We start from the raw sequence: 25,838 nt of genomic DNA, 5'->3' as shown, positions 1-25,838 counted from the left end.
TATCGGATATACAAGGGAACTGATTGTGACGGGTCGCAACAAATATCAAAAAAACCAAACGTGGATAAATATAACAAATTTTTGAACCAGTGACGGAAATATATACGTGGAAATATTTATATATTTACAAATATGAAACGAATGACTTTCTACAGTAATAAAAAAATAAAATTTAAAAAAACCGCGAAAAATTTGAAAAATTATTTGATGAGCGCGAACGTCACATTTCCTTAGACCCCCCACCCCTTGCCACTGTTAACGACACCCCCTCCCCCTTAAGGACAAACGTATTTTATGAACGACCCCTAACACAACTCATTTTTCAAATGCAATAATCAGATTTTAACTGAAAAAATTTTTCAAGAGTTTCCTTGACTTAAAACTTGTCAGTAAAATTTTTGAAAAAGGTCATAAATTTAATTGCAGAAAGAGATTTAAGACTTGGATTAATTTTTTAAAAATTTCCATAGGACAATTTAAAGGAAAGTTACGGCGTTTAAAATTAAAATAGTTTTTTATAGCATCGTTAATTTAACGAGTGTATTAAATATAAATATTTAAAACTAAAAGCCGGATTATAAAATAAAGTGTATTATTTATTTGTAATGAAGCAAAAGGTCAGTAATAAATAATAGCAACGGTACAATGTTAACTTTATGGAATAAACCGTAGACAATGTTTTACTTTAAAGAGTTTTGAGGATGAAAAACAACAGTTGTTATTGTAGTACCACACCTTGACAAGATTCAACGAGAATTATGTCACTGCGCTCCCATTACTGTACCGCAAGGTTCTTCAGACTGTACGGGAAATAAAAAATACTACGGAATTAACAGCAGAGCAAAAAGACCGACAAGACCGAGAAGAAGAAGAAAACCAAGAAGAGGAACAAGATGAGGGTATCGGAGCACTTAATTAATTACCCGCTCGTGGTGTCGTGCAAATATTTTAAAACTTATCAACATATTTATGAATATTATTAGCAAGAAATGAATAAACTCTGGTGGTTTCAGAGATAACCAGCCTGACATGTCAGTGTCCCGAGGTTCTCAATGAGGCGTCCGTTAGCTCGATTTAATTTATTATCGAGCTAAATACTTTTCGCGTTAATAAAATTAAATACCAAGCTCGAATATATATCTTGATATTATTAGACCTGACATATTTGACTGCTGTGAATTTATGACTCGGCTCTGCTGTCAAACGACCAGACAAAGACTGACGCTTGATGGCTTCCCTTAGGCGTTGCTCTATCGAGCTTTTTATGTCATATATATATATATATATATATATATATATATATAGAAGGCACATGGAGGAAAGTCCATTCATTTTTTTTTCTTTCTCATCTTGCCCAGATATTTTTTTAAATAATTTTTTTTTTGTCATAGACTCGGCCATTCATCTGACCGATAAAAGCTTTCTTGTAAAGCCCACTCTCGTGATATTGATTCACTGTAATTTATGAGAACTGGGCGGTCGATCGCTGGTTCGCTCTCAACTCTACTTGGAGATACTACTTCGCGACCGGTTGTAATACATTCGTGATATCCATAAAATACTAAGCGTAGTTCACTTTTTTTAAAACTTTAACTACTGGTGATTTATTTATATTATACTTTATAAAATAACTTTTTAAATAAAAATCACTTTCGCGGATTTTAAATCACGCATTTTATAAACGCGGGTAAAAGTCACCGATAAATTTACATTTTTTATGGCCGATTAAAATTTAATTATTTATAGAAATGTCAGGGTCTAGGTCAGAATACAATTAATTAGAAAATTTTGAGCAGCAGTCAGTCCAAGTAATTTTTAAAAAATTTACTGGACACGGAAAAATGGCGCGAATTTTTCGGAGCCATGAAAATTAAAGTTTTCAGTGAAAATATTTTTAAGTGGAGAAAAAATGTTGAAAAAATTGATCAGTGAATCCCATAAATAAGGAAAGCCCCCAAAATGGACGTGTGCCGCCATCTATCTTAGGAACAACGAACTCCGTCAGAAGATAACGTAGAAATTTTCAACAATAATAACAATCAATGTCGTCATTTTCGTCTTGCTGTCAACAAAGTGAACAAAGCCGTCAGTGTCTGGTCTTTCTGATAAAAAAATCTCTAGTGTAACATAAGAATAAATAAAATAATAAGAGACAGGATGTCAAGATACAGCGAGCAGGATAACATGTGGGCCCAGCCGCCCCAAGGGCAGTACAACTTTGAGCCCTCGGGATTCGGGCAACCTAACCAACAATTCGAATTCCAAAACTACAGCAATGATGAGCCAGCGGACTACTCATACTCCCGACCTTATCTGGACCCGTCCCAGAACATCTACGCCGGGAACATGATGTACCCGACCACGGACTATGGCAAAGGTAATTTATAAATTACAATTTCCCACTCCAACTCCACCGTAAATAAAAACAAATTTTTAAAATTGAAGCTCCAGGATTCAGCGAAGAAGAAGACGAGCCGCCTCTGCTAGAGGAGCTGGGAATCGACCCCGACCGCATAATGCAGAAAACTCTGGCAGTGCTGAACCCATTTCACCGCCGAGGTCAGACAGACGACGCAAATTATCTGCTCCAGGACTCGGATCTCGCGGGACCAGTGGCCTTCTGTCTAGTCCTCGCGGCTTTTCTGCTCCTGGCGGGATCCAAAGCCCACTTCGGGTACGTCTACGGCCTGGCATCGACCTCCTGTCTGCTGATGTATCTGCTCCAGTATCTGATGAGCAGCACCGGGAACGTCACGCTCTCCTCAGTGGCCTCCGTCCTCGGGTACTGTCTGCTCCCAGTGGTCGCCCTCGCGGGACTCAGCATCTTCACGACCCTCCGCGGTCCTCTGGGTCTAGTTCTCGCGGGTCTCGCCGTCGCCTGGGCGACTATCTCAGCCTCAAGACTCTTCTCCGCGATGTCCGGGGAGGAAAAGCAGCGTCTGCTCATCGCCTACCCCTGTCTTTTGCTCTACGGAGTCTTTACTTTAATTGTTATTTTTTAAATTGTCAATTGTACTAAATTATTTATCAATAAATGAATGAATAAAATTATAATTACTCATGTACTCATTTAATTACCGGTAGTCGCAAGATAATTATTGATGGTCGGTTCAGATTAATGAGTATTTGATATTTTTATTTAACAGGAATACCATCAGATCCAGCACAAATTCAACAGCCGATATTAGTATGCACAGCACACATACACTGGGATCCAGAATACTGTGATGTTAAATTAATTCAGACAATGATGCTGAGCAATGAATTGCGGACGATGCTAGAACAAGCCAGTCAATCATTTAGACCTGGGCACAAACCTGATGCTTCTAATGTTCAATTGCTACTTTGTGGTGATTTTAATTCTTTACCCGACTCTGGTAATTACTATTTACTATTTAATATTTGTTTTAATTATTATTCCCGGTTTGAATACTAATTCATTAAATTATTTATCGCAGGAGTGATTGAGTTTCTGACATCGGGACGGGTCGCGTCAGACCACCGCGACTTCAAAGACTTGACGTACAAATCATGCTTGCAAAAAATATCCGGATGTGATAAACCCAATGAGTTTATACATTCATTTAAATTAGCTTCTGCTTATAGTGAAGATATAATGCCATGTACTAATTACACGTGAGTATTTTTAATTAGAAGTTTACTGTTGCGTGTAATAAAATAATTGAAACCTTGTAATTTTTTTTTTTTGCAGATATGATTTTAAAGGAATAATAGACTATATTTTCTATTCGAAATTAAATATGACTCCGTTAGGTATACTAGGACCACTAAGCGCCGATTGGTTTAGGGAAAATAATGTCGTAGGATGTCCTCACCCGCACATACCATCTGGTAAATATAAAAAACATTTATTTTTAATAGTTAATTAGAAGGGTGTGCGAATTCGTGTTCGAAAATTTTTGAACTAATCTTTAAATTTGGAAATTTGGATCAGCTTTTCAGTATCAAATTTTTATTTAAAGGTCAGCTCAGTTTTTTTCAGTTAACAAAAGTTATTCCATTGTAGATTTATGTCCGAATTATATTTATTTCTGATAGAAATTTCAATTATTGGAAAGAAATATCACAATTTTTATTCATTCAAAAGAAAAGTTTTGAATTATTCGAAAATCTGAATAATTTCCAAATTTACCCACAATTCAAATACTTACGATCCCAAGTAACACAGAGTCAACTTTAAGATGTCTTTTAAAAGGATAAGCCAAGTCTTGTTTTGTCTCAAAGTCGACTTTTTTGGTATGAATAAGACATGCAAATGTTGGTTCCGGAGACGTAGAAAATTTGTGTTGTTTTTCCTCTTATATCAATTAAAAAGTCATTTAGATGACTTATTTTACCACTGTTTGAAATTTACTTTTTGTCGTCACTTGTGTCAAGTCTTTTAAGTTGATATTTTTTCGGTGACTTAAATTTCTGATCGCTTTCTTATGACCAACATGTTGGTGTCTTATTGATATGTCAAAAAACAGCCTAAAAACTGATATCTTATACACTGTAAAAAATCACCGGGGTAAGTCCAAGCGGTGTAAGTGTTAAAATTATCGGTGTTAATTTTACCCCCGAAAGCGGTGTGAAAATAACACCACCACCGGTGTAAATATTCTGTACCGGTGTTAAAATAACGCCGCCGCCGGTGTAAATATTCTGTACCGGTGTTGAAAAAAATTCCCCGGTGTTAAAATAATGCCGCCGCCGGTGTAGATATTCTTTACCGGTGTTAAAATATTTTATTTTGTGAATATTTTTACTTACTCGATTACTATACTTGTTAATAAATGATATTTTTTATTAATTTTCATAAAGAACTGACATTTTTTGTGTTTTATAATCTTTAAAGCTGATACTCCTAGCGGACAAAATTTACCCCGCTTTAACACCGGTATTTTTAACACCGGTGTATTACTCCTCCTACTCCGGTGTAATTTCATTTTTACACCGGACGGAGTTAAAACGAGTCCATTTTTAACACCGCTCTTTTTACAGTGTAAATATCACAAAGGCAAGTGTACTACTTGGGTATTCAAAAATTTTCTAACATTTTTCCGAGTTTCAAATTATCTGAAAATTTAAAATAATTAGAATACTTACGAATAATTAAAAAATTCGAACTATTCGCACACTTCTAGTTAATAATAAAAAGTATGACTAATAAAAAAAACAATTTTTTTTTTTAGATCATTTCCCGTTGCTAGTTGAATTAGAAATGACACCACAGGGAACTAGTAATGGTTTAATATCACGTAGGTAGCAGCAGCCACCGCGATCTAGGCAAAAATAACAACAGCAACAATGAAAAATGATAATAAATAAGGGAACGTTTTAATAAATAATTGAATGGCGATTGATGTCCGGTAATTATCTCACACTCTGGCTCTACAATATCTTGTGTTTCCTAAACAATAACAGTAATTATTATTATTATTACTGTTGTTGTTTATAAAGAAACAAAAAGAGAATAACAAAATACTCCACATGCCGCACATTTAAAATCGATCAAAATCGATAGTAATTTTAATTGACTTACTAATAATTAATTGATAATTTAATAAAATAAAATAATAGGTGACGGGAGCGGTTGTAATGCGTTTAGCCCATGTATAGTGTATTGTATTTTAAAATAAGTAAATTTAAATTTATTCATTAATCTCAATATCATTTAACGTAATTATTAATTATATAATTATATATACGGTCACGGTAATTGTAGATACCTATTTTCCTACCAAATAATAAAAAAACGAAAAAAATTTTAATAATTAATGACTTGTTTGTAAAGGCAACAAATTTAATTTATTTCATTTTTTTTTTTACAAATTAATTACATTAGACTTTTAATAAAAAAAAATTGGGGATTAATTCAAAAGCGAGAGGGAAAATTAAATCTATTCTGCGTTAAAAAAAAAATAAAATAAATTTTTGTTGCTTTTATAAAAAGTTAAATAAATAAATAATAATAATAATTATTATTATTATTATTGTAAAAATATTCCGATCAAACCTCTGTGATATTGAGACTAATTGGAACAATTTCACATATTTATTAACGATCTATAGTCTACTAGAAATATAATAATAAATAAAAAAAAATTCTTAGACTTCCTAAATGTCATTACAACAATTTCCAAGCCAATTTTTTGATAAGAATGCTGCCATCCATTGAAAAATTGTATTTTTAAACGTTCAATACGCTAATAATAAATGACAAATATAATAATTAATAATAATAATAAATATAATTAATAATAAATAATAAAAAAAAACAAACACGCTATACTGGGCTGTGCGAAATATGATTGGAGTTGACTTAACAATTTCAATGCAAGTACAAATCTGTTCTTATTGGCCACGTATATTCATAATTATAATTAATTAATTAATTAAAATAATAGATAATTGTAGTTAATAATTGTAAGTACGTTCACGTAACCAATGCATTTTTTTCTCATTTTTTATCTATAAAAAAATATTTATGAGGTATTATTACTGTATTTTTTATAAGTATTTAATTTTCTACTATTTGATCATTCAATTTAATTTAATTTTTTTTTAACTTCAGTGACTACTAAAAGGGAACAATTATTTTTATTGTAAATAAATTTTTAAATATTATAATTATTATTGTAATTTCATTGGATACAACGAACTTTTTAATTAATTCATTTTTTTGTAGTACCGGCAATAATTGAATGAAACAAGTAGTAGGCAGCTTATTAATTTCTGTAAAAATAACTTGGATTAAAAAAATTCATTAATTAATTTAATAATTTTTTTTATATGGAAATTAATTTTTTTTTTAATCCAAGTGATTTTTACGAGTAATTATTTTAGCGTAATTGTAATTTGACTTAATAATTTTTTGCTAATCGTGAATAACAATTTTAATAATTAATTAATAATTAATAATAATAGTAAATATTGTAAAAAAAAAAAGAAAAAAAAAATAGATAAACGAATTAGATTTTGAAAATTTCCATAAAAGTGTCAAGGCAGTAAATAATTAATTAATTAATTACAGCTTATTGATCTCTGGCCTAATTAAGATGCATCATGTATTGTTTTATTTTTAAAATATTTTATTACTTAAATCAATTTGTTTTGTAAATTATTTTTATAACTGCAATAATTATCTATTTTTACTTATTTACTCTGTACTAAATTATAGAATCTCATGTAAATTTAATTGGGGGCAATATCGGAAGCTCTTTAATTTTAAAAAATTATGTCACCTTAATTTTTTGTCGTGAAAAAAAAAGCGCAAAAATTTTTAAATGTCGCGTCTGAGAAAGTCCTCAAGTAGACAAAATTTATTTTAAAAATAGTTGATTAAATTTATAAATAATAAATCGTGACCGCTGATTTGAATCGATTGTAAATTAATTTTTTTTTTGTTAAATTTATCAATTGTAATTAAAAAAAAAATTAAGGGCTAATCGCTGAATTATAAAAAATTAAACGTCTCTTAATAAAATTTTTTAAAGGTTTAATTAATTATTTATTAGTTGTAATTATGACGTACTGCCTGTTTGATAATTATAAATTCATGGGTTAATTAAAAAAAAATATGTATATTGTAGGAATAAAAAATTACCGGGTCTCGTTGGCTGATAAAAAAGAATTTAAAAATAAAGTATCGCACAATCAGAGATAATTATTACAAATATATAAAGTACATATTTTGCACTTTTTTAAATTTATTTATATATATTATATATATGTATTGTCTATATATATTAAATATATTAGTTTATTAGACTGTACAATACAAGATGCATCCGATTATTTTATAAGATAATCGCATTTAATAAAATAAATATATTTATACGTAATAATTAATTTAAATGTTACGAGTGATGTTAATTAAAAATAATTCTTTTTTTTACTTCACTTTTTTTGGTATTAAATAAAATGTAATAATAATAAATACTCGCAAAAAGTGCAAAAGTACAAAAAGCTGTGCGAGACCTGGTTGGATATTGAATAAAAAAAAATAATAATAATAAATATATAAGTAAGTTGTAAAGACATATTACGAAGTAAGAAATTATTAAAATCTAGTAGATTTTAATTTTTAAATTTTCAATTTTTAAATTTATTTTCATTTTACGGATACAGGATTTTAATTATAAATTTTTAAAATAAATTATTGATTCCGCGATTAATTATTCGAGTGCAAAATATTCGCGACTACATAAATATTATTTAAAATATATATATTACTCAACTAATATCATTTTTACAAGATATATTTTATCAAAACACGGCAATCATCTGAAAATTTTGAATTTTTTTTTCGCGGGCAAATTATTGATTTAAAAAATTTGTCTTTCTATTAAAAATCTAAAAATGTTCGATCAAAAAAAAATCCTGTACCTTAAAATAAAAATATATTGAATTAAATTAAAAAGCAATTCGGTATTTAAATAAAAAAATTTTAAATTTAAATTCAATATCCATTCAGTCAATTGTCTGTACACAAATACTGATAAGTTTAATTTAAAATGCAATAAACTGTATGTGGGCTAGTAAGTAATTTCATCTATTGTGTGTAATAAATAAAAAATAACTGATTAATTTTTTTGTCGTCTTATTATTTATTTAAAATAAAATCAAAAATATTCACTTACTAGTAATAAAAGTTATAAATAAACGTAATAATTATACATATTTAAATATTACGTCTTCGCGACTAGGAACTGACTGGAGTTCCATTTTTACTGGACACTGGAGCCAGTAGCTCAGTAACTCCTGGGTGTAGCCAATTAAGAAATACAATTTTCTGGGCAGCGTTCGTCGCTCGATTATTCCCGCGATCCTGATGATGTTGTGCTGCCGTTTTATTATCAGGTCGGACACGAAAATGTTGTGCCAGGTTCCGACCATGAATCGCCGGATGAATTCGTCCTCGACTGCTGTTTCCGAGGGTCTGTTACCGCCCTGGATGTTTGCTGTAGTTAATTAATTAAAACTTTGGATTAATTTATTGAGAGACCAACTGAGTAATGAAAGTAAATTTTTGTAATTTTATTACATGTGTTCCAAACGTTCCAGGATTTTCTCATGACAAGTTGGAAGGGTTTTTGTGACATCTCGTAAGTAAGTGGTTTGGTTCGTTTTAGTGTTGGTCTGTAACGACCTGATCGACATTTTTCAGCAGCAGCAGTCACATGAATTGATCTTTGTAATGTAGTGTAATTTAATTGAAATGATTTTGATATCTAGAAAAATAAACAAAAAATGAGTTACCATTTAATTATCATCCATTTAAATAAAAAATATGATCCTGAAGTTAGCAGACAGTTGACAATTTTCGGATTTTTTTTTTCAACAAATCATTTACATAAAAAAAAAAAACTAAAAATATGCACATGTAGAAAATTTGAAAAACTACGGGTGCAATTTAAAAAAAATTTTTTTTTTTTTATAATTTACCGTCTTAAATAAAATCCAAAAATTATTAGACGTCGGCTAACTTCAGTATCAAATAAAAAATACTTACATTGTTTAAAATCAACGCCATTGTTCTTCACTGTTTGCTGACTGATTATTGAAGCATTTATTTATCACGATAATTTATGTCAAATGTATATAGATACTTATATTATTGTAATAATTTTTGTTATTTGTAATATACTATATATTATTCATTAGTTTTTGAGGTTAAGAGAATGTACTCCATAGTTTTTGGGAAAATTGTAATTTCTAGTGCGCACGAGCCGATACGGCGGCAGCGCGAAAGTTCAAATTCAAATTCGGTTCGCGCGGGTGAATGTCTATTGCACAGATTCTGATGACACAAATATATTGATGGTAAAGATTCTTTTTAGGAAAATTATCGATACTTATTATTTTTAAATATATTCATAAATTGAGGTATGGAATTTTAAATCGAGAAAAAGTATTTTTTATTTGAATATGAATTGCCCATACAAAATTAAAAATTTATACTCACTGATGGATGTTCGGCACATTTTGAAATTCACTCTTATTGATTCTTATTACTAGCGCGGTAAATTTAAATATTTGAAAAATAAATTATTAGAAATTGGCGACAAATTAAAAATCGTATGTCAAAATAAAATGGCGGCAGAATATGATAGAAAAATATTCAAAAATTAAAAAAAAAACACTTGAGTGTTTGAACAAACCTTGGCGGGGAAATAATATGCAGAAGGGTGTCCTAATACACTTGGAGATTTAATTTAAATTGCTCCAAGTGTATTCCAGCTAAAAAACGTCACTTAACTGCTATTTCCCCACCAGACGATGCCAGATGATTTTGCTCAGGAACTTGGAAGTCATCAGCATCAACAATTCGCAACACTTTACACTAGCACTGAACACTCAACACTTAACGACACCACAGACACTTTGCACAATTTAAATTTTACAAACACTGGACATTTTAATTAAACAATTACTATGAGCAATAAATTTTATGGATGATTCCGCGAATTAACTGCACTACTGTCTTTCAATTTAATCGTAAAGAAGGATCTGGACTACTACTGCCGTTGACGATGATACTGACTGCTGCTATTGGACCACCAGTTGATACACAGCAATCGATTTTACAATTCATTCTCCCACCCTCACTTTAGCAAAAATTCGCACGTCGACTACAGCGACACGCAGCGGCGTCATCTTGGCGCGAAATTTCAAAATTGAAATTTAATAATTTTATTAAAATTTATTTGTGTCAATAATTATATTAATTGGACTAAAAAGTATACTCGAAATTTTTTATTTTCATCAATAATTTATTAATTATTCTTATTATTTGCGCGGTAAATTTAAATATTCAAAAAATAACTTATTAGGAATGGGAGAAAAATTATAAATATATTTATAGAAATTATAAAAATACTAGGTCAAAGATCACTCCCAAGTAGGTCAAGCTCAATAAAAAACAGCAAAGCTCCAGGTCTCTGCAATTGGTGGGAAATAAAAAATAAAATTCAAATTCAAATTTTTTTTTTTGCCCCAGGCGCAAAATGAATTATTTACGGGATCAAACTACTAGATTACTAATTAAAAACGACCATTACTGTTAATAATTATTATATTTTATTCAACTCATGAAACATTTAAATTTTCAAAAGAAAATTACATAAATTTTTTTTTGATTAATTTATTATTGAGTTTTATTTTATTACCATTCATATTATAAAAATTTATTAGATTCATTCAAGATAATTCTTTACATAGTTATATAGATAGATTTATATTGGATATACATATTCATATATATTTAATTATAAACTATTACTATAACAAGGAAAAATTGTTAGCGCCTTTAAAATAAATCTATTATTATAATCATTGCCATTTGTACTTTAACAACAATTGCATTGATTTAAATACGCAGTAGTACGACTATCTATTTAAATGTAATTATAATCTTCAATTATTTCTACCAGACTATCAGTAAATACTTTAATTGCTCAGTAATATTTGTTAAAAATAATTATAAAGGCTATTTTAGCTCAAGTAATTGCGATAATTATTTTCACTTAATATCATTTTATAAAATTAGTCAGTAGTTATAATTTATTGCTTTAAAATTATTGAACTTTATCTTAAAAAAAAATGCCTCGGATATATTTGCGAGACAAATAATTAAAAAAAAAATATTAAACCTTTAAGGGGGGGAACGGGTCTGAGATAAAAAAAAAGAAGATATTTTTGTGATTTTTTTTTTAGAGTATCTTCGTTATTAAAATTTTAAAAATTTGTGACATTATTAAGCATCAGTCCAAGAATATTCTGCTAAATTTTCATAAAAAAATATTGAAAAATAAGCCAGTGGTAGTGGGGAGAGACGAGTAACCTTAAAAAGTGTCCATGCTGTGGGCAGGATAACTCATGACTGCATCATTTGAAATAAAAAAACCGAAAAGATTTCTTTAGTATATAAGTTTATCTGAGATCTGAACGAAAGATTTTTTTTTTCCAATGACTACTTATTTTTTAATTAAATAAAAGGAGCAATTTTTGGTAAAAACCAGAGTTTTTTATGGCAACTTTACCAAAAATTCAAAAATGAATATTCTGTTTGTTCCTTCGTTCAAATCCAAAATGAACTTATGTTTTGATTTCAGATGAGGCAGTCATGAGTTATCCTGCCTACGGTATGGAGACTTTTTTTGAGGTGACTCGTCTCTCCCCACTACCACTGGCTTATTTTTAAATATTTTTTTATGAAAATTTAGCAGAATATTCTTGGACTGATGCTTAATAATGTCACAAAGTTTGAGAATTTTAATAACGAAGATACTCTGAAAAAAAAAAAAAAAATCACAAAAATATCTTCTTTTTTTGGTATTTCAGACCCGTTTCCCTCCTTAAGTTCTACGGAATTTATATAGATAAATTATAAAGCGGTAAAAAAAAACCTTAACTAATCATTAAATTATTAAAATCCAGGCTTACTCTTCTGCTACCCAACCCACTACTTCAGGCATTGAACAGTTTTAAGTAAAAATAAAATAATAAATGTAATTTTCAGTCGTGACCCTTCAAACTCAAGCATCAGTCGAAGGAATCGGGTCGTCGATATTCATAGCAGCGATTCCATCAAGGACTTCGTCTTCTTTACTCATAAATTGTTTTACGTCACCAACAATTGCTGATGCAGAACTGCCATGAGTCTCAATCATTCTGGCTTGCAATCCACTGGAAGTGACATTGTCTATTTTTATTTGTGAAAAATAAGAAACCGGATTTCCTAAGAGATTACTCTTCTTGTCAGCATCTCCACTGCGAAGAATTTTTGAGCGTCTTTTGAGGAACATGAGCTTCTTAAAATTTGGTACCTTGTAGGTCTTGACAACTTTAGCGTCTCCATTAACGTAAGTTATTATTTTAATTTCTTCATGATCGTCATCTTTGCAGTCACCAACAGAAGACTCCTTGTCGATATTCATAGAAGCAAATCCCCTTATCAGCTGAACGTCTCTTAATTTTTGTTGCAAACAATTGGCAGTTCGTTTTACAACTCGGCCACCGCTTACTGATAATTCCGAATTACTGTCATTACTTTTAACATCTGTTATTCCAAGGAATCGCCCTTTACGCCTCGGGTCTAATTTTATTGATAATTTTTTAAATTTCCCGCAGCCGTCGACACGGCAGTTGGATAAATTATCACATACTTTAGCATGATAAAAACGAAGAGTAAATAGATTTTTACAGAGCTGACAAGATTCGTGTAAATAAATTCGACGAAAAAATGGAACAGCGCATTGTTTACTGTGGGCCACTAATGATTTTATTGAACCGCAATTATCAACTGGACAATTTGATTCACTGCAGCCCACTGAGTGGATTAAAATATTGTTACAATTTTCCAAATGTTTGTTACGCTCTTCAGGTGTTTTGCATTCAGTTACATTAAGCCATGAAATGATGTTCTCCGTTGAACTCATTTTTGTTTCTTAATGTCTACAATTAATTTGTTAATTATAGTAATTATTGATTTCACTATTTAGGAGGTTATTATTTAGTTACTTACCTCGATTAATATTTATCGTGACTTTTTTAGGCTTCTTCCGAGTGTGAATATAACAAATTTTATTTATTTGTCTGATGATTTTTTTGTTTAAAATAACAAAGGACTGAGTTGTTCTCGAGGCAGAAAAAATCAGGGGTACGACACAATGTGGAAAAAATTACGCAGCAAATGGTAAACAGTACGCAAGATAACCCAAAAATTATATATATGTGTTACACCAAGAGCTCGAGATACTGAGAGAGATTACTATAAATTTTAGTTGTTATTATGGAGGGTAGAGGTCGTCTACCTCCATAGTTACAGCAGTCGGATTATGAAGAAGCGGAAATAAGATAATTTTTAAATTACATAGAAAAATAATAAAATTTTTAAAAATGCATGTACTCATTTTCGAATTGTCTACACGTGTATTTTTTTATTTTCATTAAATAAAGTTTAAAAATTGTCAGATGCCCGCCAACTTTACTGTCATGAATTATGAAACTGAAGTTGACTGACGGCTAATAATTTTTTGAATTTTTTCAAAACGATCAATTATAAAATAAAAAACGACTGTGAATGTAGGAAACATCAGACAAATTTAAAATTATTAATAAATGGAGTAAATAATTGATAGAATAAAATTTTTTAAAAATGGGCATTTAAAAAATTTTAAAATTAATAAGTGAATTTTTTCGAAATATTATTGTTTTGATTGTTTACGCTTTTCATTTATAATTTTAAAATGACAGCCACAAATTTTTGTTTTCTATCAATTTTCTATGGATTTTCTATCGATTTTCTATGACAGCAATAAATTTTTGTTTTCTATCAATTTTCTTTGGATTTTCTATGACAGCAACAAATTTTTGTTTTCTGTCAATTTTCTATGGATTTTCTATCGATTTTCTATGACAGCCACAAATTTTTGTTTTCTATGGATTTTCTATCGATTTTCTATGACAGCCACAAATTTTTGTTTTCTATCAATTTTCTATCAATTTTCTATCGATTTTCTATCGATTTTCTATGACAGCCACAAATTTTTGTTTTCTATCAATTTTCTATGGATTTTCTATCGATTTTCTATGACAGCAACAAATTTCTGTTTTCTGTCAATTTTCTATGAGTTTTCTATCGATTTTCTATCGATTTTCTATGACAGCAACAAATTTTTGTTTTCTATCAATTTTCTATGGATTTTCTATCGATTTTCTATGACAGCCACAAATTTTTGTTTTCTATTAATTTTCTATGGATTTTCTATCGATTTTCTATGACAGCCACAAATTTTTGTTTTCTATCAATTTTCTATGGATTTTCTATCGATTTTCTATCGATTTTCTATGACAGCCACAAATTTTTGTTTTCTATCAATTTTCTATGGATTTTCTATCGATTTTCTATGACAGCAACAAATTTTACTCCATTTATTTAAAGTTTCAAATTTGTCTGATGTCTGCTACATTCGCACTCAGAAAATTTTGAATTCGTCCTTTTATTTAAAATCTACGGTCGGTAAATAAGAGACTACATAATTAAAAAAAAAATTAGTCTGCAATCGATAGTCAGAAAAGTAAATGTCGACCTTATCAGCTCTAACGATTATCAAAAACTCTAAACTCGATTGGAAAATTCACGAGTTTATCTGATTATCAAATACAATATTTAAATAAAATTAATCTTGGACAGTTTATCATATTTTAAATTCCAGAATTTAAAACTTAGAGTTCCCAGTGACTACTTCCCAGGTGCAGAAATAAAAAAAAAAACTTAAGATACAGAATTTCAACTCCCGGCTCTAGCTCTGACTCTGACTTTGACTCTGGCTCTTGTTTTCGGTCTCACTCTGTCTCTGTAATCAATTTTTATCAGCAAACAAAACCTGTCGAGTTGGCCAGTCATAACATAAATGTTCAAACTTATTGTAAGTAATAAATAATACAATTATTTTTAAATCACCCCAATTATTTTTTTAACCCCCGATTTAATTGACAGATTTAATTTTTAAATTCGGATACAAATAAATAAAATTGTCGTGTCTGAGTGTCAAGTGAATTGTCTCCAAAATGGTAAAGTCAAAATCTCATGAGCGGACACCAAAAGCTAAAAACAAACATTTGAATCACGTCCATCATAAAAAAGAAACCGAGTCATCAAGAATGAATCTGATGAATTCAGTGCTGACGGTGACGTGCATGGCAGTGGCTGCTTGGTTTGGTTACAAAGGTTATCTGGAGACGAGAGTCAACACTCCATTTGATTCAGAGAAGGTAAAAATATAAATTTTAATTAATGAATCTCGAAAACAAAAGATTTAAATCTTGTAATTATAATTTTAGCTTGTGGCTATCAATGGCCTGGACACAGCAGATCGATACTGGGGTTCGTACCGACCGGGTTTGTACTTCGGGATGAAGACACGAGATCCCCAGTCTCTGGTGAGTGGTCTCATGTGGTACCGGCCTCACAATCTGCGCCAAGGAGGCGAAAGTTTCAGGCACTGGTGCGAGCAGGGAGACAAGTTGGACAAGTACGGATGGCTGGAGCACGACGGCAAGACTTTTGGAGTCCAAGAAATCCACGACGGCGACTTGATTATCAAAACTTCGTACGTCAAGAAGCCGGGAGGCCGACACGGGGGTGACTGGACCGCGCGGATTGGAGTTACGTCCAAAAATCAAGAGCCCAAGGACACCAAAGACGTCAAAGATCTTCAGAAGGGCCAGGAGATATCGTTTATATTTTATTCGGCCCTCGAGGATAAGTCGACGGGGAACATAAAAGCATCTCTGGGTGCCGACAACCGGCTGTCGGGCATGGAAGGCTACACGGATGGTCTAGGTGCTTATAGATTCAGTATGAACCCTACCAAGGGCACGGTCGAGGAACACTCGTTCCTGATCGCCGTCACGCCGGGATTGAACCTGGTGAAAGAGACTATTCTTCAGAATCTGAGGCTTGCGTCCCAGAAAGGCTCAAATGTAAAGCGGATCGTCTTGGGCGGGGATCAGCTGCCACTTGACAACGAAGGCAAGAAGAGCGATCCGAATTTCTGCGCCACTCAGGTCACTGCCAAGGTTCCATTTGAGTTCGAAGTTTTATTCGAGTCTGGAAGCGTTCCGTTGCGCAAAGAGAAACTCACGGGAAAGAACTTTGAGGCCGCGCTTTCTGAACAGCGGAAGCGGTTCAATGACAAGTTTGAAAAAATTTTCAAGCTTACGGAGAAAGGATTCAAAGAGGACGCGATTGAATTTGCCAAGTACGCGTTCTCAAATTTAATTGGCTCCATCGGATACTTTTACGGCAGCTCCCAGGTCCAGAGTGTGCACACAAAAAGTCCAGTTCCTTATTGGAAAGCGCCGTTGTACACTGGAGTTCCCAGCAGAAGTTTCTTCCCCCGAGGATTTCTGTGGGACGAAGGGTTCCACGGACTGCTGATTGCTACTTGGGACCTGGACATAGAAATGGACATAATGAGCCACTGGTTCGATCTGATGAACTCCGAAGGTTGGATTCCACGTGAAATGATCCTGGGGTCCGAAGCACTGGCCAAAGTTCCTGAGGAATTCGTGACTCAGATCAGCACCAACGCGAACCCGCCGACGTTTTTCCTGACACTGCAGTACATTTTGAACACCCGCGAGTCCGAGCTGCTGGACAGACACTACAAACTCCTAGACAAACTTTACCCGCGACTGCACGCCTGGTTCGAGTGGTTCAACACCACCCAGGTCGGAGACCTACCCGGCACTTATCGTTGGCGCGGACGCGACAGTTTAACCAACCGGGAGTTGAATCCCAAGACACTCACATCCGGTCTTGATGATTATCCAAGAGCGTCACATCCGAACATTGACGAGCGACACGTGGACTTGAGATGCTGGATCGCATTCGCTGCAGGAGTGATGACGCGGCTGGCCGAGCTGCTTCATCACCCAGCTGACAAATATCGCGAGACTCACCGCTACCTCACCGACAACGATGTGCTCAACACCTTGCACTGGTCACCAACCAGCCAATCCTACGCAGACTACGGTCTCCATACCGACAAAGTCGAGCTCCGAAGACCCAGTGCCCCTCCAAGATCTCCAGCTTCTCCGGAGCTGATTCGCATTGTCCTAGAAGACCCGAGTTTGAAATTCGTCGACACAACCTTCGGTTACGTCTCCCTGTTCCCCTTCATCTTGCAGGTGATAAAACCCGACTCGCCACACCTAGAAAAAGTTCTCGGGGATTTAGCAAAACCTGAGCTGCTCTGGACCAAGTACGGGCTCCGTTCCCTGGCGAAAACTTCTCCTCTGTACGGCAAATACAACACCGAGCACGACCCTCCCTACTGGAGAGGCCCCATATGGATAAACTTGAACTACTTGACCCTGAGGGCGCTCAACTGGTACGCGGAGACTCCAGGTCCTTATCAAGCCAAAGCTAAAAAAATTTACCAAGACTTGAGAGAGAACATAATTAAAAGCATGCTGATGCAGTTCAAAAAAACTGGGTTCATTTGGGAGAACTACGGAGATGTTTATGGTGAAGGAAAAGGGAGCCATCCATTTACCGGGTGGTCTTCTCTGGTTGTCATGATCATGGCAGAGATTTATTAGATTATTTGTCAGTAGTTAGTTAATTTATTTTGGTTTTTTCTTCATTTAATACGCAGACTTTCGCGGACAATCATTTTTTTATCGCGACGTTGATTGGGACCGGTGTTTATACTCTCGATTACTTGTCTTTCGAGTCATTTTTTTATGTTTAAAATTTTTTTTATATATACAATTTAAAAATTTCTACGCACTTTATATAGATAACTGCAGTAGTTTACATTTTGTACTGAACAAAAATTTTTGAGTGAAATTTTTACCGGTAATTAAAAAAAGATGAAGACTTCCGGTTTAGCTTAAAAAAATTATACTTCTAAAAGTGTAAACTTAATTAAATTTAGATACTTTTTTTATATTTCTATGGGTCGAGATTTTGATTATTGAAAATTTATAAGCTTTCGCTACTTGTTTTTTTTTAAGTAAAAAAAAGTTAATGGTTAAGTGAACCGCGAGTCCACATGTGAAAAGTTCACACAATTAATTTACATAAAAGTGATTATTTTTAAAATTTAAATGAATTGAAATATTCAAATTTTGGCGGGTAATTTAAAAAAATGTGTTCATTTATAAAAAAAATTGTTAATTTAAATTAATTTGAGCACAAGTTAAAGTCGAGGATAAAACTCACTCACGATTAATTTTAAAAATTTTTTAAATTTAATTCGTGAGCTGGTACTCACTAGAAAAATTTAATTTACTTCTATTATTATTATTATTATTATTTATTGTCGACTGATAAATCGTGGCAATATTTAAATTATTATTTATTAGAACAATTATAAATGTTTAATTTGTAATTAAGGTTTTTTAAATTAACGTGTATTTGAAAATGAAAAATATTATGATCTTAGCCGACATCTAATAATTTTTGAAATTTATTCAAAACGACATGATAAAAAAAAAATATTTAAAAAAATTGCACTTATAGTTTTTAAAACTTTCTACATGTGCATATTTTTAGTTTTTTTTTTTTTTGTAATTTAATCGTTGAAAAAAAAAAAGAAAACTTTTAACTGTCAACTTCAGGATCATAAAATTTTATGATACTGAAGTTAGCCGACATATAATAATTTTTGGAATTTATTCAAAATGACAGATGATAAAAAAAAAATATTTAAAAAAATTGCACTGATAGTTTTTAAAATTTTCTCCATGTGCATATTTTTAGTTTTTTTTTTTCTTTAAATTTAATTATTAAAAAAAAATCCAAAAATTTTTAACTGTCTGTCAATTTCAGGATCAAAATTTTTTGATACTGAAGTTAGCCGACGTCTAATAATTTTTTTATTTTTTTCAAAGAAAATATTTCAAAAAATAGTAGTTTTTTTTTAATTTTCTATGTGCATTTTTTTTTACCTGAGTTGAAAAAAAATCAAAAAATTTTAAATTGTCTACTATAACCAGGATCATAAAATTTGAAAATTTTTACACGACGCATTTATAATTAATAGTAATAATAATAATAATCATATCGATTATTAAAAATAATTTTATCCGCATTTTCAAAAGCTTCTGCATATTTAATACTTGACTGTATATATTTATATATATGTATGTATTTAACATTAACAATATTAATAAGTGTAAGAGTTTTTTTTTCTGATTGTAAGGATAATGTATAATAACAACAATTTAAAAACAGATTTTAATACAGACGTCGATTATTTGGTAAAAATAAATCGACAACTGGCTGTGAAAAAATAAAAAAAAACATAAGCAAAAAATCATAACATTTTTCCGTAGTCTCGGGACTAATAAACTTTTTCATAAGCATAATAAATAAATATATAAATGAATGTAATAATAATAAAAAACGATAGATTTAGTGTTTAAAATAGAATGTCAATAAAATAAAATAATTGTAAGATTTGAATTTAAAAATAGTCAAGATTTAACTCTAAGTCTTTTGTTAATAAACTTGTAAAGTTTTTTTTCTGGTATGCGAAATTGTGATTACTCATAAGTAAATAACTTTATATATATACATAATGTAAAAGGTAATTACAATACTAATTAGAAATAAAAATATATCATCTTATAATAAACATTTTTTTTTAATTTCTACTTTTTATAGAAATAAATGAAATCTTTGACAGAAAAAATATATATATATTTATTTATAAAAAACAATCCATATATAAATTGATGTGAAAAATATTTTTTAGTATTTAATTGATCCAAAGACACGGTAGTGTCTCGCGCCAAGTATGCGTTCAAACACATGTGCAAAAAATGGCACTATCGCGCTACAGTTACGGTAATAAAATAAATCGCGTCTTCAGTACAGAAAAAAATAATTTCTTTGTACAAAAAATATTTTGCACTATCAATTGAGGACAAAAATTTTTTGCGCCAAAAAATTATTTTTTTCTGTGTCGAAAACCTCTTGGGATTTTTTTTTTTAAGGGTCATCCATAAATTACGTCACACTTTAATGGGGAGGGGGGGTATCACCGAAATGTGACAGGGGCATGGGGGGTCAATAGTTTTGTGACGTCACCTGTTAAAATTAAAAATACTAAAACGCGAAGTTCAGGTGTGAATAAAAAACTTTAAAAATTTACGAACGTGATCTATATCTATTAATAATTTAGCATTCTCGCTATAAGATTATCTCCCATGCAACGTCATTTAACTTCTAGAGCGGCGTTGTAATGCAAGTGAGACAATCAAATAGCCGTTTTCTCTCGATTATTTTAAATTCATGCATAAATTTAAAAAATGTGAGACGTCACATCAGGAGGGGGGTTACAAAAATGTGACAAGGACGGGGGGAGGGGTTCAAAAGTCCTAAAATTCGTGTGACGTAATTTATGGATGGCCCCTTATAACTTTATACTTGTGGTAACCAATTACCGCTGGATAAAATTAAAAAAATATAAAACGCTCCAGGTATCAGTAGCGCGATCAATCGGCAAGATTTTAGCGCCGCTAATTTTTTTCCTCCTCGGGAATAAAGTACACGGAGTCGATGAATAATTTAGTCAAGTCACCGACGACAGTGCGGTCCGGTAGACTCTGACTCATTCCATACATCGCGAGCTGGATTTAAATAAAAATTTAATTAATCAATGTCAGTGATAATGAACAATAATAAGTAAATTTAATTACCCGTCCTTCGACAGAGACGTCAGGTGCGCTATTTATTTCAGTCACAACATTTCTAACGTCGTCCAAAAACTGATCGGCAACACCTGGCTGCGTGTGTACATAAGTTACGCACAAATGTATCGCACTTGGAAACTGTAATGTATTTAAATTCCAGCCTCTGGAAGCGAGTCCTTCAGATAAACGATAAATGTGAAATTTATCTGATCCCAGTGCGATAACTGAAGTACCGGGAGTGCCGAAGATAAACAGACTGTCTATTTTTCTTAGTCTGTGAATTTATTTAAATAAATAAATAAATAAATAAATAAATAAATAAAAATATGTATTAGGGTGTTTTTTTTTCTTATGGTATCCAAAAATTGAAAGTATAACTAAAAATAAAAATTTTGGTACCATTCCGAGCTCTTAATAATGATATTAAGGTTTGCCTCAATCCATTTTTCTATTTTCCATTTAAATAACGCGGGAAAAAAATTTTTTTTTTTTTTAGAATTTTCCAGCTCATAAACCAATCAACGGATTTTAATGCACAACAAATTTTTTTGTAGGAAATTGAACGCTCTACAAAAAAAGTTTCTTATCATTTTTTGATAAATCCCACTGTTCAAAAGTTATTTAAGCTTCAAGTCAAATTTACAGTAAATTTTGAGATTTTTTTACTTTCCCGGCGAAACTATCAGTCTTATCAAAAAATATCACAGGAACTTTTTTGTAGATAATTTTATTCCTTACAACTTATTATAAATAAAATTTTTCGAAATTCTGCGTTTTTTTCAAGTTATTTCCATTTTAATGTCAAGCTCTTGAAAAAATAGATTTATGATTAATTTTAAGAGCTTGACATTGAAATGAAAATAAAATTAAAACCATGCGGAATTTCGAAAAATTTTATTCGTAATAATTTGTTAGGAATAAAATTACCTACAAAAAAGTTTCTATGACATTTTGTAATAAGACTGATAGTTTCGCCAGAAAGTGAAAAGATCTCAAAATTTACTATAAATTTGACTTGAAGCTTAAATAACTTTTGAACAGTGGGATTTATCAAAAAATGATAAGAGACTTTTTTTGTAGAGCGTTCTATTTCCTACACAAAGTTTTATTGCGCATGAAAATCCGTTGAGTGGTCTGTAAGCTAGAAAATTCTAAAAAAAAAAAATTTTTTCCTGTGTTATTTAAATGGAAAATAGAAAAATGGATTGAGGCAAACCTTAATATTATTATTAAGAGCTCGGATTGCCACCAAAATTTTTATTTCCAGGTATACTTCCAATTTGTGAATACCAAAAAAAAAATTGTTTCTTCTGAAACATCCTAATATTTGTTAGGGTGGGTTGAAAAAAAACTTTTTTTTTGTTTTTCTTAGCATGGGAGTAGAATTTGTACCTTATAAAAAAAAAAAATTTTTCAAGAAAAAAAAAATTTTTTTACTCAACATTTTGAGGTAGGAACGGGGTAGTCTCAATGAAAAAAATTACATGGTGTTCTAGAATCTGTAGGGTGTCCCCTTGAAAGCTAATTGAAAGTCAGAAGTTAAAAAAATTTTTTTCCTATTATTTTTGTAATTTAAGTAAAAAATTCAAAAATGAAAAGCATTTTCTTTTGAATTAAAATGAAAGTGAAATGAAATAAAATCACATCGACAATTATTAGATGTTTTCCACGATTTTGGACAAAAAAAAATTTTTTTCGTTGGAACTACCCCGTTTAATCAATTATTTATTTAAAAAACGAGTGGGCCACCTCAAAATGTTGAGTAAAAAAATTTTTTTTTTTTTTATTAGGTACAAATTCTACCCCCATGCTAAGAAAAACAAAAAAAAGGTTTTTTTCAACCCATCCTAATATATATGTCTATTTAATAAAATAGTTTACTCAGATTCGAGGTATTTTGTTGTCTGGATTATTTTTCTAGTTGACTCCAAATAGCCATCGTAGCCAAAGTGCATTATTGCTGCCCAACATGCGGCTATTATTCCACCAGCACGTGATCCGCTCACTGTTGGAGATCCGTAGATGCCGCCAGGCCAGTCTGTGGTTATTGTAAATTGATAATGACGATAGTTTTTAGTTTTATATAAAATTACTGAGGATCCTTTCGGTGCATATCCATACTAAAAAATTAATTTTATTGCAAAATAAATTTTAAATTAAAATACGAGTCAACTTTGACTGCGAGAAAAGAAAATCTACAGCCGCAACCTGAAGAAAAGGCAAAAAAATAATACAGCAAAAGTTATTTTTATTGACCGGAAGTCGGCGTCATTTGAGTTGGATGACAAACTTGGCAGTCATCGACATCAGGTTGCGGCAATAGATTTACGTCTGTGATCAGATACTACAGTATAGATAATAAATGAATTAAATTAATACTTTGTGAGTGTCAGCGGAAATAGAAGTGACACCAGGTAAAATAAAATCAAACTGAGGTACAGTGAATCCAGCATCAGGCATAAAACACAATAAAAATCCACCTAGACACGCGTCAACGTGCACTGGAATTGAATATTTAACTCCTAGTTTTGATATCTCTTCGATATTATCCATCGTGCCGTAAGGAAAATTTGGCGCTGAACCAACGAGCTTTGATTTAAAATAAAATATTTAATATATGCAAATTTTAGGCGGTAACTAAAATAGTAATTGCGATAAATACCATTATTGTGTTTCGAGAAATAGATTTTCTCATGGCATCGATGCTGACTGAAAAACTTTTAGGATTGACCGGTACAGCGCGCACTTTGATGTTCAAAAATTGGGCAGCTTTGTCAAAAGCCGAGTGTGCTGTTACCGGTATCACCATCTCTGGGTGTTTTATTCCTCTGACATCGCGTGCGTAGTCGCGGTACGCTTTGCATGCCAGTAAAATTGATTCGGTACCGCCGCTTGTCATCTGAAATTAAAAAATTAATAATTAACTAGTAAATTAAATGTTAAATGACTACCGTATTGAAAAAATTCATGTGGGATTACATAGGAACCCATAGGAATCCATGTAGGAAATCTATACAGGAAACGATACCTGGATTTCCATGTAGGAACTTGACATCAAAACTTGGATACATGGATTTCTTTGTGGGAAATTTATACAGGAATCTGGTTTTCTATGTCTATCGTCTATTGATACGAGTATCAGAATCCAAGCTGGATTCCTATAGAAAACCATATGGGAATTGATTCAAAAACACCACGTGGGAACTCATATAGGAACCTAGGCTGGATTTCTAGGGTATAAATAAATAAATAAAACCTACAGTTCCACAAGTATTGTCATCGCCATGAAATAAACGGCAAGCGATTCTGACAACTTCAGCCTCCATTTTACAGACACCAGGAAATACATCAGGATGCAGGGGATTTGTGTACGAAGCGATGCCATAAACGTCAGCCATCAAACTTATTAATTTTTCATCATTCATGTAAACAGTTCCCGATACTTTACCATTTTTCCAATCGTAGTTACCTTAAAAAAAAATAAACTGACATTTAAATAAAATTTTAAAAAATGATTTGATTTTTTTGGGTCCAGCAAATCCAGAACTGGATGATCGGGTAAATTATAAATAATTAATAAAATTACCCATTTGTACGGATTGTTTGACAGCTTCAATAACTTGGTCATGATTTAGACCTTTCTTGGGCAAAGTTGTCACGAACTGCACTCCCTTGAGACGAATTTTAGTCTCATTTTCAAAAGTATCATTTAGATTATTCAGCTCACGTTCGATTTGTTCTCTTACTGATGGAATGTAACGGGCCAATTTAAAAATTTGTTTTTTACTACGCACGACAATACTCTCATCTTGGTTACAAAAGTTCCATATCCAGACAGCGCCAAGTACTGACCCTGTTGTTATCGTCACGATTTGCCAGGGTTCCTTTTCTTTGAAACTGTCATTTATTAATTCCTTCACGGTATTCATTCTAAATAAATAAATTTATTAATCAGTTGATTAATTAATAATTAAAGAATGTAAATTTTTTTTTTGAGCAGGACTAAATTTTTTCAAACTGCTGACTAATTTACAGATCTAAAGACTTACCTTAGAGTTGGGAGATAAGAAACTTTTAAGAAAAAAAAAGTATATATATATATATATTTGTCAAGTAGACAAGTAGTTAAATGTACAATATCGGTCATTAATTCTTGAGCGGTAGCATAGCATCGGGAAAAAAAAAACATCTGAAAAAGAAAACATGTATCACTTTTTTATACAAATAAAAAGTATAAAAAAAAAAAGTTGTAAAAAAAAAATACAATATTTAAAAATATATCTATATTAATTAAATGTAAAATTATAAATATGTATTGTAAAATAAGTGAATAAAAAAAAGTCCCTATAAAAAAAATCTCTAGATTTAAAAATCACTAAAAAAAAATTACAATAAAAAAAAAATTCCTACAAAGAAACATTTGCATATCTAAACATCTACTTAAAAAAAATATGTAAAAATGAAAATCTCTACAAATAAAATATCTATAAAAAATCGGCTGTTTTGGAAAATCTCTATAAATCATCACATGTACAAATAAATATCTGAATAAAGTATAACCTCGAAAACTGGAAGCATTGCCACCACGTGCTCATAATCATGAATAAGTTCGTGTTGTA

General features: G+C 31.3%; 6 protein-coding genes across 9 annotated transcripts in view; 3 read left to right on the top strand and 3 right to left on the bottom strand.

The window, feature by feature from the left end:
* LOC130672023 (CCR4-NOT transcription complex subunit 6-like) overlaps nucleotides 1–5,421 on the top strand; it is a 309,023-nt gene extending 303,602 nt beyond the window's left edge. For both annotated transcript variants that reach the window (XM_057476214.1, XM_057476215.1), the window contains exons 7-10: nucleotides 3,147–3,377; nucleotides 3,459–3,636; nucleotides 3,713–3,852; nucleotides 5,196–5,421. In XM_057476214.1, the coding sequence (XP_057332197.1) occupies nucleotides 3,147–3,377; nucleotides 3,459–3,636; nucleotides 3,713–3,852; nucleotides 5,196–5,269 (623 nt within the window). In that variant the 3' untranslated portion in view covers nucleotides 5,270–5,421. The remainder of the gene's footprint in view (nucleotides 1–3,146; nucleotides 3,378–3,458; nucleotides 3,637–3,712; nucleotides 3,853–5,195) is intronic.
* Nucleotides 2,027–3,054, top strand: LOC130672031 (protein YIPF5). The gene is made up of 2 exons (XM_057476227.1): nucleotides 2,027–2,377; nucleotides 2,446–3,054. Exons 1-2 carry the CDS (start codon nucleotides 2,158–2,160, stop codon nucleotides 3,000–3,002), a joined length of 777 nt encoding a protein of 258 aa, XP_057332210.1. The 5' UTR covers nucleotides 2,027–2,157; the 3' UTR covers nucleotides 3,003–3,054.
* Nucleotides 5,170–9,705, bottom strand: LOC130672037 (28S ribosomal protein S24, mitochondrial). Of its 2 annotated transcripts, XM_057476237.1 has the most exons (4): nucleotides 9,518–9,705; nucleotides 9,050–9,236; nucleotides 8,646–8,966; nucleotides 5,170–5,285 (listed from the first exon to the last, which is right to left on the bottom strand). In XM_057476237.1, exons 1-3 carry the CDS (start codon nucleotides 9,536–9,538, stop codon nucleotides 8,677–8,679), a joined length of 498 nt encoding a protein of 165 aa, XP_057332220.1. In that variant the 5' UTR covers nucleotides 9,539–9,705; the 3' UTR covers nucleotides 5,170–5,285; nucleotides 8,646–8,676. The 2 variants fall into 2 exon arrangements, with proteins under 2 accessions (XP_057332220.1, XP_057332219.1); XM_057476236.1 differs by lacking the exon at nucleotides 5,170–5,285 and having other exon boundaries at nucleotides 8,567–8,966; nucleotides 9,518–9,704.
* Nucleotides 9,706–11,154: 1,449 nt separating this feature from the next.
* Nucleotides 11,155–13,757, bottom strand: LOC130672027 (uncharacterized). Its single transcript, XM_057476222.1, has 2 exons — nucleotides 13,532–13,757; nucleotides 11,155–13,461 (listed from the first exon to the last, which is right to left on the bottom strand). The coding sequence occupies exon 2, from the start codon at nucleotides 13,443–13,445 to the stop codon at nucleotides 12,543–12,545; it is 903 nt and encodes a 300-aa protein (XP_057332205.1). The 5' UTR covers nucleotides 13,446–13,461; nucleotides 13,532–13,757; the 3' UTR covers nucleotides 11,155–12,542.
* Nucleotides 13,758–15,117: 1,360 nt separating this feature from the next.
* On the top strand, nucleotides 15,118–18,996 carry LOC130671504 (mannosyl-oligosaccharide glucosidase). Its single transcript, XM_057475432.1, has 3 exons — nucleotides 15,118–15,437; nucleotides 15,509–15,783; nucleotides 15,853–18,996. The coding sequence occupies exons 2-3, from the start codon at nucleotides 15,580–15,582 to the stop codon at nucleotides 18,115–18,117; spliced, it is 2,469 nt and encodes an 822-aa protein (XP_057331415.1). The 5' UTR covers nucleotides 15,118–15,437; nucleotides 15,509–15,579; the 3' UTR covers nucleotides 18,118–18,996.
* Nucleotides 18,997–20,202: 1,206 nt separating this feature from the next.
* LOC130671766 (sphingosine-1-phosphate lyase) lies at nucleotides 20,203–25,423 on the bottom strand. 2 transcript variants are annotated; one of them, XM_057475841.1, is made up of 8 exons: nucleotides 25,269–25,423; nucleotides 24,806–25,149; nucleotides 24,480–24,688; nucleotides 23,882–24,118; nucleotides 23,599–23,808; nucleotides 23,101–23,339; nucleotides 21,226–21,493; nucleotides 20,203–21,156 (listed from the first exon to the last, which is right to left on the bottom strand). In XM_057475841.1, the coding sequence occupies exons 1-8, from the start codon at nucleotides 25,406–25,408 to the stop codon at nucleotides 21,046–21,048; spliced, it is 1,758 nt and encodes a 585-aa protein (XP_057331824.1). In that variant the 5' UTR covers nucleotides 25,409–25,423; the 3' UTR covers nucleotides 20,203–21,045. The 2 variants fall into 2 exon arrangements, with proteins under 2 accessions (XP_057331824.1, XP_057331825.1); XM_057475842.1 differs by lacking the exon at nucleotides 25,269–25,423 and having other exon boundaries at nucleotides 24,806–25,246.
* Between the last annotated feature and the right edge of the window lie 415 nt (nucleotides 25,424–25,838).

This window comes from Microplitis mediator, chromosome 7, assembly GCF_029852145.1.
Source record: "Microplitis mediator isolate UGA2020A chromosome 7, iyMicMedi2.1, whole genome shotgun sequence".
Lineage (NCBI taxonomy): Eukaryota > Metazoa > Arthropoda > Insecta > Hymenoptera > Braconidae > Microplitis > Microplitis mediator.
This window is presented reverse-complemented; position numbering and strand designations above follow the sequence as displayed.